This window comes from Gobio gobio (genome assembly GCF_949357685.1).
Source record: "Gobio gobio genome assembly, chromosome: 25".
NCBI lineage: Eukaryota > Metazoa > Chordata > Actinopteri > Cypriniformes > Gobionidae > Gobio > Gobio gobio.
The window spans coordinates 879,371-892,552 of record NC_137121.1 but is presented as its reverse complement, the minus strand read 5'-3'; the positions used below and the strand labels follow the sequence as shown (position 1 = coordinate 892,552).

General features: G+C 37.9%; 1 protein-coding gene across 5 annotated transcripts in view; it reads left to right on the top strand.

Moving 5' to 3' along the window:
* LOC307122289 (uncharacterized protein) overlaps nt 1-12,918 on the top strand; it is a 196,596-nt gene extending 183,678 nt beyond the window's left edge. For all 5 annotated transcript variants that reach the window (XM_079810337.1, XM_079810334.1, XM_079810336.1 and 2 more), the window contains 4 exons: nt 5,443-5,616; nt 8,781-8,954; nt 9,925-10,080; nt 10,696-12,918. In XM_079810337.1, coding sequence (XP_079666463.1) covers nt 5,443-5,616; nt 8,781-8,954; nt 9,925-10,080; nt 10,696-10,813 — 622 coding nt within the window. In that variant the 3' untranslated portion in view covers nt 10,814-12,918. The remainder of the gene's footprint in view (nt 1-5,442; nt 5,617-8,780; nt 8,955-9,924; nt 10,081-10,695) is intronic.
* The last annotated feature ends 264 nt before the right edge of the window (nt 12,919-13,182 follow it).

The following is a 13,182-nucleotide window of genomic DNA, read 5'->3' as shown; positions in this document are numbered from 1 at the left end:
CACAGACTGGAGTGTGTTTGCTTCTCAAGCCACCAGTGGCGCTCACACAGACATTGACTCCTACACCTCCTCTGTATTGGATCATATCAATACCACCATTGACCGTGTTACAACCCATAAACAGATCACCACATTCCCAAATCAGAAGCCATGGATGAACAGGGAAGTGCGACTCCTGCTGAAGTCACGCAATACTGCCTTCAGATCAGGAGATGCACAGGCCTACAGCACATCCAGAGCAAACCTGAAGAGGGGGATCAAACAGGCCAAGCACTGCTACAAGCTAAAGATAGAGGGTCACTTTTCCAACTCTGACCCTCGACGCATGTGGCAGGACATTCAGGCCATCAGTGACTACAAACCCCCCCCACTCCACCCCCGCAGCCACTGATGTCAACTTCCTGAACGAGCTAAATTACTTTTATGCTCGCTTTGAAAGCTCAAACCCTCAGATGACCACCCACCAATCACACTCTCCACCACAGATGTCTGCAAGGCACTGAGCCAGATCAGCACACACAAGGCTGCTGGACCAGACAACATCCCTGGTCATGTTCTCAGGGCATGTGCGGAGCAGCTCGCTGGGGTTTTTACAGACATTTTCAACCTGTCTCTTGCCCAAGCAGCTGTACCATCATGCTTTAAACGCACTTCCATTGTGCCAGTGCCAAAACACTCTAGCCCGAGGTGCCCTAATGACTACCGCCCTGTAGCACTCACACCCATCGTTATGAAGTGCTTTGAGCAGCTGGTCCTGGAACACCTAAAAGACTCTCTACCATCCACATTGGACTCACACCAGTTTGCCTACCGCAGCAATAGGAGCACAGAGGATGCCGTTTCCATGGCACTGCACTCTGTGCTCACTCACCTGGACAATAAGAACACTTATGCACGCATGCTGTTTGTTGACTTCAGCTCAGCATTCAACACTGTCATCCCAACCAAGTTAATAGCCAAACTTGAAGACCTGGGCATCAACACTTCAATGTGTAACTGGATTTTGGACTTGCTAACTGACAGACCCCTAAATGTTCGATCAGGACTCACCTGCTCCACGTCCATCACACTCAACACTGGTGTACCACAGGGCTGTGTGCTAAGCCCGTTTCTCTACTCCCTCTTCACCGCCGACTGCAAGCCTGTGTATGGATCTAATTCCATCGTGAAGTTTGCGGACGACACTACGGTGATTGGTCTCATCAGCAACAACGATGAGACTGCCTATAGGGAGGAGATCCAGCACCTGGCCACATGGTGCACTGAAAATAACCTGCTCCTCAACACCACCAAAACGAAGGAGCTAATCGTGGACTTCAGGAAGGAGTCAAGAGGCACACACGACACCATCCACATCAATGGAATGGCTGTTGAACGTGTCTCCAGTTTCAAGTTCCTGGGGATCCACATCTCGGCGGACATGTCGTGGACAACCAACACCTCCAGCCTCGTCAAGAAGGCTCACCAGCGCCTCTTCTTCCTGAGGACACTGAGGAAGAATCAGCTCTCCTCGGCTATCCTGGTGAACTTCTATGTGTGGCAGTATGGTATGGGAGCTGCTCTGTTGCGGAGCGCAAGGCACTGCAGCGGGTGGTGAAAACTGCCCAGCGCATCACAGGGACTCCACTGCCTGCCATCGAGCACATCCAGAGGAAACGCTGTCTGCATCGAGCTCGCAGCATCCTCAAGGACTCCTCTCACCCAGCCCACAGACTGTTTTCTCTCCTGCCCTCCGGCAGGCGTTTCAGGATCCTCCGGACCAGGACCAGCAGACTAAAGAACAGTTTTTTCCCCAGAGCTGTCTCTTTACTGAACTCAAACCCCCGTTGATCCACTCCCCTCATATACTGATAACTCTCCTACCTCACATCTGCCTTCACTTTTTTATTTGCACTACCGACTGTTTAGTATTATTGTTCATCGCGAAGTTAGAAGGCGTGTTACGCCGGCTTCACACCGGAGTGGTGCGTATGTATGGAGAGCGGGAGCCGCGCGTTGTGCATTCACACTGGCAGGGTTTGTCTCGCGCAGCTGAACCACGAATCGTGTATTGCAAATACAGTTAGGGGCAATGTGGAGGCAGGCTGGGGAGTCGCAATGACAGTAGTCCGAACTATGCACACTCGGGGGGCACGCGCGCGTCTGTCTCTCATCTTGTCTCGTCATCTCACTCATGATCTCTGCCTTGCCATGGTGAGTGATCTTTTGAACTAAACAGGTCTTGTCTACTTGTGTTTGTGTTTCATATGAATAATATACATGTGGATTCCATACCTGGAATCAGAGTGCCTACTGTATAAATGGAAAGTCTCTACAGCTAAAGGCCAACCGTTACATGCATTCGGTTTGTTTCTACCATTTATTAGTAACGATTTACACAGTTTGTTTACTATTTACAATTTACCTGAGCATTCAGTATTGTGCAATATCACATACAGAAGGTGAGGGACATTTTGGGGGGAAAGAAGTGCTGCATTTTATCATTTAAATATGTGACTTTTCATGAAAATTCCATAATCCAAGGTGACCACCACCATATGACGTCATAATATGCAAATTAGATGGGAAAATGTAATCCCTACATAAACTTTGGGTCATCCTTAATATTTCTCTAATTCACAGAAAGTCTCTATCTTTCATCACTTTTAAGATATAGCCTTTTGAAATTAAGATGTAAAAATCTAACGTTTTAGGAAAAAACCTCTGGCGCCTAAAGGGTTAACTGTAATATGCAACCACTTTCCACTGCACTTTTACACTTTTTTCGGATAGCTTCTGTCTATTATTTATTGCACTACCTTAATCCAATGCTATATTCCTCATCTTAGCCTAACATATCATTGTATACCTCTATCTGTAAAATTCTGTTTATAGTAATAGCCATCTGTATATTATATTCATAGTACATATTCACCTGTAAATTCTGTTTATAGTAATAGCCATCTGTATATTTATTCACTGTACATATTCACCTGTAAATTCAGTTCTGTGTATAGTAATAACCATCTCTCTATTTATAGATATATTTATATATATTCAGTACATATCCATGTCCTGCACTTATGCAACCATTGTATATCCTGCACTTGCTGCTATTGCACTTCTGGTTAGACCTAAACTGCATTTCGTTGCCTTGTACTTGTACTTGTGTAATGACAATAAAGTTGAATCTAATCTAATCTAATCTGAAGTGGAGGAGATTCAAGCTGTGCTGCTTTTGCTGGTTATGTTTTGGTTTACTAAAGAGGTCATTAACAAAACGGCGGAAAAGAGACGAGCACTGATACTAAAGCGTATTCTGAAAGCTCGTAAAGCTAGATTTAAAATAAGACAACGTATGTTATTATCAGCTATTACGGACATTGACTGTGAGATGGCTGAAATGAACGCGCGCCATCAGACCGAAAGAGCAAGACTGTTTACTGAATGCAGAACGAACCTCGCAAAAGACTCTTAAAAATGCTGGTTAAAATATAATGCTGCGTGAGCTCAACCAATCAGCATGTTCAGCGCCCAAGTCCCATCCCCGAAAGTTCCGGAACTTTGAAAAAGTACTACCTCTGGAGCAGGGCCATTTGGAGGGGGAAATATTTACCCGGGACTTCATTTAGATGCTGTTTCCTGCGGTCGAAACACTACGAGTACCACCCCAAAGTTCCTAGTTCCTGGGGAAAGTTTCTGTGGTGGAAACGCGGCTATAGTAGTGCTTCATTTTCACACAGACAGGCATTTGCAGGCATGGTGTTTGGGTATTTTTGTTTAGCACAGATAAACCTTCCAGCACGATAGCCAGGCCCCAGTCTGGGAGTTGCAGGCCTTAGCCTCAAGTGATGTGAATGCAGACTGCCTGATGATTTATGTAAGAGAGCACTGATGAATTGTCTGTGCCTCTTAGGGAGGAAGGGCTTCAAAGCCATGAAGACCACCATCATCTCCAGGCAGTTTATGTGCAATAAAAGATTATGACTACTCCACAGACCCAGAGCTGAGCGGCCTTCCATTACCACCCTCAGGGAAAAACCTTTTGTGCTGAGCCACCACTGCAAGGGTCTTATGTACAGTAGGCCATATGTGTCATGTTGGACACTGCTGCCATCAGACCTAACAGTCTCTGAAACTGTTTCACAGTGACTGACTGGCCTAGCTGTATCTCTTTTAAAACTGTGAGGATAGCAGCAATACGAGTGAGTGAAAGGATGGCCCGCATCATCATTCCAATTTGTATCTGATAAGAAAATGTGCATAAATTATGATGGAAACACATTTACCATATATATTCCTTGATGCGCATCAAAAAAATCATGTGACTTTGTGATGGGACGGCATAACTGGACTAACCAGCGAACCAATCCTTTTGCACAGCATCTGCAATGCTGTTTTGGTCATTCTGAAATATCTTAAAGGATTAGTTCACTTTTAAATAAACTTTTGCTGATAATTTACTCACCCCCATGTCATCCAAGATCTCCATGTCTTTCTTTCTGTAATTTCGAAAAGAAATTAAGGTTTTGGATGAAAACATTCCAGGGGTGTCCTCCATACAATGCACTTCAATGGGCTCCAAACGGTTCAAGGTCCAAATGACAGTTTCAGTGCAGCTTCAAAGGGCTTTAAACGATACCAGACGATGAATAAGGGTCTTATCTAGCCAAACGATCAGTTTCTGCGAGAAACCGAGCAGTATTTATGCTATTATTTTACCTCTTTTCAGACGAACGTGATCATCTCTGAACTCAGCCATAACTTCCACCAAGTGAGGTCAAATACGAAACTGTACTGTACTGAAACTGTAATTTGGACCTTGAACCGTTTGGGGCCCATTGAAGTGCATTATATGGAGGAAACCCCTGGAATGTTTACATCCAAAACCTTAATTTCTTTTCGACTGGAGAAAGAAAGACATGGACATCTTGGATGACATGGCGGTTAGTAAACTATCAGCAAAAGTTTATTTAAAAGTGAACCTATCCTTTAACAAAGTTTGTCGGCAAAGTGGTTCAGTTTAATGATCTCCCAGAACTGTCTTGCATGGCTGCTTTCCCAAACAGCAGCCATCTGCGTTTATTGCATTTCGTCATTTTCATCTGCGCTTTGAGGCGCAAGTAATTTAATATATACGCAAATTTTTATATAAAGTGACTGCTATTTTCCCTAGTGGTATTTAGTGCCAGTGTATCAGGAAGTAATTATATGGAAACACTGGTTTAATAGCAAATTTTTTATGTAATATTCCCATTTTGAGCACAAGTTCAAAATTCACAACTTTGAATGCAAATATAGCTATTGAAATCAGATTTGTTAGAACACTCTTCATCTGATCTGTCATTAGTGTTGCTAAGACCACAACAATCACTGTATCTGCATGTCTCTTTGTGAATAGATGATCTGTCTGATTCTCACAGCATTGTGACTGCAAACAGATAACATGTCTTTCTCTCACAGGTTGAGCTATTGTAATATCAGTGAAAAAGGTTCTGCTGATCTGAATTCAGCTCTGAGATCAAACCCATATCATCTGAGAGAGCTGGACCTGAGTGGGAATTACATTGGAGATTCAGGAGTGAAGCAGCTTTCAACTCTACTGGAACATCGTCAGTGTAAACTGGAGAAACTGGGGTGAGTGTTAATAGTTAAATCATGAGGACATATGAGCCTGTCAGATCTAGATGGAATCAACAATTTTATTTTCTATTTGAATTTAGACAAACCTTATCTTGAATTACAGTCAGATTTATTAATATGTATGGTGTTGAAGAGATCCCAATAAAAAGACAACAAAGACCACATCGAATTAGGTATAAAACTGATTAACAGTTTCTGGTTAACATAAGTTTAAGTTTAAGTTTATTATTTATTTGACAGGGACCATGTGCAAGTACATTAATCTTACAAAAGAAAATATGCTTTACACCAGATTTAGCCACAGCTAATTTCCATCCGCAGTCCCTGGGCAGATAAAACAATAAAATATATACATCTAAACATCAATAACTCACTATCTATTTACAACCTCATTTACATTTACACTTCAGCCTAAGCTAACCCTGTACATACTGTTTACAATCAACCTTTTAAAATTGCTATAGTCAATTATTACTAAACATTAACATAATCAGTGCTGACATAGTTGGTTTTCTAATAATACCTTTTTAACATTTTGAGAGAAGTCCCTCAGGTCAGAGGTTAATTTTAGACTATCTGGAAGCTTGTTCCATTCTTTAACAGCTTTGAATGAGAAGGCTGTCTGTGCAAAGGCAGAGCATCTTTAAGGTAATCTACAGTCATTTCGACTTGTGGACCTAGATGTCCTGGTAGTGTGTTCTGAGCAGAGCTGTACAAATCGCCACAGTGGTGGAGGTGCATTATTATTAAGAATCTTAAAAATTGACCTAACATTTGAGTATATAATTAGATTTTCAAAATTTAATATATTTAACCGCCTACAAATTTGGCAATGGTGATTTCTTAATGTTTTTTTATCTAATACTTTTACAGCCTGATTATAAAGTGATTTTAATGGTTTTAATGTTATTTGACTTGTTTGAGACCAACAGGAGATACAATAGTTAACATGAGAAATAATCATTGCATCCAGATATATTTTTGCTGCATCATAAGTGAGCATATTTCGAATATGTTTAAAAACTGAGATATTGTATTTTAAAATATTAGACAATTTTTTAATATGTTTTTTAAAAGTGAATGTTGGTTCTAAAATGACCCCTAAGTATTTGAATTCATCTACTACTTTAATCTTTTTTCCTTTTACAAAAACACATGGAAAAGTCATTGGTTTTCTAATTTTAGTGAAATACATTGACACCGTTTTATTTACGTTAAGTGTAAGAGAAGCAGAAGTGAGCCAATCTGCAATGTTATTCATGACCTCAGTTAATTTATTAGCCACACTAGTGGCATCATTTCCATGTGCATAAATAATTGTATCATCCGCATACATTTGAACATCCACCTCACCACACACTGAAGGGAGATCATTAATATAGAGTGTAAACAGCAGTGGCCCAAGAACAGAGCCCTGGGGGACACCTGTGTCACAAGCCTTTGATGTAGACAGCATATTATTGACTCGCACACACTGTACACGGTCACTAAGATATGATTTTATCCACTGCAGTGCACTGTGAGACAGTTTGTAGTTTGTCAATTTCTTCAGCAGCACTGAGTGGTTGACCGTGTCAAATGCTTTGCGTAGGTCTAAAAACACAGTGCCCAAGACCCCTCCCTTGTCCAATTTAGCTTTTACCCCTTCTATAAAATGGCAGCATGCAGTTTCAGTGGAGTGGTTTTTCCTATATCCAAATTGCATGGGATGCAGTAGATTATTTTTATTAAGGTGTTCTAATAACTGTTCTGCAATCACTTTTTCAATGACCTTTGAGACAACAGGAAGTATGCTGATGGGTCTATAATTGCATACTTCATGTCTGTTGCCGGTTTTAAAAACTGGTGTGATAGCTGAATTTTTTAAAAGCAGCAGGGAACACATTTTCTTCGATTGATTTATTTGTCATGTGAGTAATAGGAGTCATAAAAATATCTTTATGTCTTTTTAGAATTGTACTATTAAATCCCCAAATGTCTTTACTTTTAGAGTTCATCATTGATTCCAAAATTTTGTTTATTTTAAATTCATTGGTCGTTTCGAACTTCATAAAACTTGGATTATTCTCAAAAATAGGGTCAGATGTTTGATTGGTGCAATTTGAATGTTTGCAAAGTTCCTTAACTGATTCTATAAAATAATTATTAAAATAATTTGCAACTATTTGTGGATCGTGTTCAAGATTTTCGTTTATATTAATTTCCATTTTCTGGCGTTTAGAATGTTTTCGTCCAGTGACTTTATCAATGGCTTGCCAAAGTTTTTTAGTATTACCTTTTGCTTGTTCAATTAAATTAATATAAAAATTTGCTTTAGTCCTTCTCAACAACATTATAACCTTATTTCTAAGCTCCTTATATAAAAGTCGATCAGTCATGTGGCCTGTTTTCAAGGACTTTTTAAGTGCTGCATCTCTTGACTTGAGATTCCATATGGACTCATTTATCCAAGGCAGAGATTTTTTGGTTTTATTCTTTAAATGGGTTTGTTTAGAGTATTTGGATAAGAGTTCATGGAATGTTTTTAAAAAATCATTACATGCTGACTGACAATTTTTACCAGATGTTAATTGATTCCATTTAATTTTTTGTATTTCATTATGAAACAGTTCCATAGCTTTTTTGGGAATATAAGAGGCCACTGAATTAAGGTCAACTGAATGAAATTTTTTATATCTCATTTTTGATAATTTCCTAACCATTAAAGTGAGGTTATGGTCGGACAAGCCTGTTATCAAATTATAAGTTTTGGTAATTCGTTCTGCTTGATTAGTAAAAATTAAATCTATTAGGGTTTGGGACGATTTTGTTATGCGTGTTGGATTTTTTATAATTTGTGCCATCTGAAACTTATTACTAATTTGTTTTACATTTTTCCGGTTCCTCTTGTCCAACCAATTTATATTAAAATCACCTAACAAAATGGTTTCTTTTTTGTCACATTTTTTCAGTATCTCAGTGAAATGGTTAAAAAAAATGGATTTTGCTGTAGGTGGTCTATACAGCACAATAACCATAAAAGACATTTCGGCTGAGAGTCTAAATTCATAAACCAACGTGTATGACTTTCATTACTGTAGAGTAGAGTTACTTTTTCCAATAGTGAATTTTTCAGCTTTCTCAGGACATTAACATCTATTTCTCTCTCATACTCACAGGTTGAGATCTTGTTATATCAGTGATGAAGGTTATGCTGATCTGAGTTCAGCTCTGAGATCAAACCCATATCATCTGATAGAGCTGGACTTGAGTGGGAAATACATTACAGATTCAGCAGTGAAGGAGCTTTCAGATCTACTGAAACATCCTCAGTGTAAACTGGAGAAACTGAGGTGATTGTGTTAATAGTTAAATCATGAGGACGTATTAGCCTGTCAGATCTAGATGGAATCAACAATTTTATTTATTTATATTTGAATTTAGACAAACCTTTTCTTGAATTAGTCAGATTTATTATTATGTATGGTGTTGAAGAGATCCTAACAAAATGACAACAGAGACCAAATAGAATTACAACTCGAATTCTGGAAATGTTGGGACGTTTTTTAAATTTGAATAAAATGAAAACTAAAAGACTTTCAAATCACATGAGTCAATATTTTATTCACAATAGAACATAGATAGCATAACAAATGTTTATAATGAGAAATTGTACACTTTTATCCACTTAATGAGCTCATTTCAAACTTGATGCCTGCTACAGGTCTCAAAAAAGTTGGCACAGAGGCAATAAATGGCTGAAAAAAGCAAGACATTTTGAAAAGATTCAGCTGGGAGAACATCTAGCAACTAATTAAGTTAATTGGTATCAGGTCTGTAACATGATTAGCTATAAAAGGGATGTCTTATGCCTAGTTCAGACTGCCTGATTTTAGCCCTGATTTTGACTCGCCGACAGGTTTTGCGAAATCGCCGACAAATGCCCGAAATCATAGGCAAATCGGTGCTCGTGCACGTGAGTGACAATCACGCAGTGTTAATTATCAAAGACGCAATCAGAGAGACTCGCCGATGAGTTATTACAATATACAATTACGAGTTGATTATGTTATTTATGTTCTATTGTGAATAAAATTGGCTCATGTGATTTGAAAGTCTTTTTGTTTTCATTTTATTCAAATTTAAAAAACGTCCCAACATTTCTGGAATTCAGGTTGTAGGTATAAAACTGATTAACAGTTTCTGGTTAACATAAACCAACGTGTATGACTGTCATTACTGTAGATTAGAGTTACTTCTTCCAATAGTGAATTTTTCAGCTTTCTCAGGACATTAACATCTATTTCTCTCTCATACTCACAGGTTGAGATCTTGTCGTATCAGTGATGGAGGTTATGCTGATCTGAATTCAGCTCTGAGAAAAAACCTGTCTCTGAGAGAACTGGACCTGAGTGGGAATTACATTGACGATGTTCCAGTAGATCTCCTGAATCTGCAGTGTAAACTGGATATACTGGGGTTTGTTTCTACATTGTTTTGTGTATCATTTATTGTTAAACTAGCAATAGACGCACTAAAATATTATAGACTATAAAGATTTGGACTAAGAATATTTGTATATCTTGTTTGTGATTAGATCAGCTCTGGGATTAAAACCTCTCTTTTACTAGCATTTTACAGAATTTTTTTATATAATAAAGTATAATTTTTTATTTTTTTTTATCTCTGACCAACAGTTTATCTTACAATAGTAAAATTATCTAAAATCATCATCAAAATTGTGCTTTAAATCAGTACAGAACCTCATTTGGTTGAAAAATTTATGAAATTCCATTACTGAGTGAAATCATAAAAATCTGTTCTTGCTTTAGCCCAATTCACTATATGGAAATTCCAGGTTAATATAATTTTTTGTTGTCATGTCCATAAACAGAAGAAGGTCCAGCTTCTATATCAAGTGTGGTCCATCTCTATTTCTCTCTGTATGATGATATATTTCTTAATTTGTGATTTAAATAGTACATTTTGCTCATTTTTACCAGCAGTGCTTGTGTGCCATTCATGAGATAGTCCGTTCATTATTTTGATGATCAATGATGTAGTAATTTGTTTGTTTTTTTCTCACTCTCACAGGCTGGAAAATGTCAACAATGGTCACTTTGACTGCCCAAAGTCACACAATACAACAGAAAATCAGAGTGTGTGTGACACCGATGAACTGGAGACCAGATTAAACAAAATTAAAATATAATAATAATAAAGCAAATATATGAAGAGTTCAGATGCGAAAAACGTCTGACATGTTTTCCTTTAAATTAGCATTTTTTTATCAAGCTTCTATATGTTTAGGTTTAGTAATTTCATTTTAATGTCATTGAAATTGTTATTAGTCAGTTATTGAAAGGCCTTATTTACAAAAATGTCACTTTAGTCAATTCATTGGTATTTAACAAATGTAACTGTCTAAAAAAGTCCATGCAAGTCCATGCAAAAAAGACATGCATTTCTTTTGACAACAAGACAGTAAACAGTTGCAAAATTACTAAAGATGCAACTGGAAACATTACAAATGATAAAAGCAGAATTCAAAATGTAGCAATGAAGAAACTGATCCACACAGTGAGGGGTGCTAAGTGACTTCCACATCTGTTTATGTCACAGTTATACAGCAGCACAAGGAAGATTATCGTGTTTACTTGCTTCTTGCTAAATCCTGTCATTGCCCCTGTAACAATGGACAAAACTTGCAGCTCGGCAATTGAAAGCCAGATCATATGCACATCATCCTTCATCTTGCGATGAAGATCTGCGTCTTCTGATTGGTTTCTGTGGAGGATTTTAATGGAAAAGGGAAGTGGCATTTAGCAGTTTCTGCCAACTAACCAGTATTTCTGAATGGGCTGATGCTGGGATTTGGTGAGAAAGTATTTGATTAATGTATACTATGTGCAGAAAGCATTTGCTCAATATCATTATTAATTTTGGATGGAGGTGGCAGCTTTTGCATCTGAACTCTTCATATATGCAAGCTGTGAAATGAATACCAGTAAAAGTTCTTATAGTTACACTGGGGCCTACAACTATGAGACATTCACATTTTACATTTGCATTCAATCATACTTTATGTATCTCATTCATGGTGGCTTTTTTCCATGCTCATTGTAGTTTATGTTTATTCAAATATTCAATGGTATTGATGAGAACCACACACAGTTCTATATGGCACATTGGCGCATGTTCATATGAATGGAAAGGTTTGTGGGTGTATTGTAATTTAAAATGTATGTAAGTAATCTCTTAAATTAATGTAAATGTTAAAAAATTTAAGTATGGCGGTCTAGAGGGTTAAACCATGGAACTGATATGCAGAAAGTTGCTGGTTCAATCCCAGTGGTCTCCACCAGTGTGTCCTTGAGCAAGGCACTTTACTCCATGTTGCTCCAGGGGGATTGTCCCTGTAATAAGGCCACTGTAAGTCGCTTTGGATAAAAGCGTCTGCCAAATGCAAATGTAAAAATTGGTCAATTATGAATTAATTTGGTTCAGCTATAAAGCAGCTCTACAGAAGACAATATTGTCATTATTCAGATCAATTCATTTCAAGTTTTGATCTTAAATCATCTGATAGAATCAGTGCAGTTAAATCAATTATATTCCTGAATATTAAGTGTAATTTAAACCTCAGCTCATCTAATCAGCTGCCTTGTATATAAAGATGATGTATCTCACCCACGGCAGCCACTTCTAAATTATTCATTAGAATATGAACCTGGACACCGTGTTTTAAAATAATAAAAATAAAAATTAAAGCAATACATCAAACTAGATTTTTACATTTTCTGTTTACAGATGTGAGTAATCCTCACTTGACCAAAACTCATCCCTACAATGCTATGGATAGTTTACCTGGGCTTAATTCGATAATTGTGTTATTGGTATAGTTAATTAATGATAAAAAATAAATAATAATAATTATTAATCATAATGCAACCTTTCAGAATAGATAAGTTTGGTTTATTTATTTATAAAGTACTTTTAAAAACAACAGTTGTTGAAACCAAAGTGCTGTGCAACCAATATGAAACTTAAAACATACATATTCAAGAAAACCAAAAGGACAATGTAACCAAAAGGAGTAAGGTGCTCATGTTTTCTAGTGCCAGTCAGTAATCTGGCCACCAATCTCCACCAATTGGAGTCATTCCAGATTTAGGCAGAGGTAAAAAGTAACTAATTACAAATACTTTCATTACAGTACTTGAGTTAATTTTTTTTTTTCTACTTTCTTGAGTATAAATATATTGTGGTACTTTTAGTCTTGCTTGAGTTGAATAAAAATAAAGTACTTAACTTTGCTAAATTTTTTCCATTTTTGTTTTTTTAACAAAGTACAAGGTACTTTGACAAATGTGCTGATGGAGAAACAGGGCGAGCTGGCATTTGACAGGTACTTTCACCTTGTGCTTCAGCCAATCACAGACAGGTCTGACTTGCTTCGGCCAATCACAGACAGGTCTGACTCGCGTGCCAAACCAATGAAAACTTCCAGTTTAGCTGGGGGCCTGGCATTCAAACTGCGCTTTGACATGCAATCACGGCACTCGTGTTTTGAATCAGTAT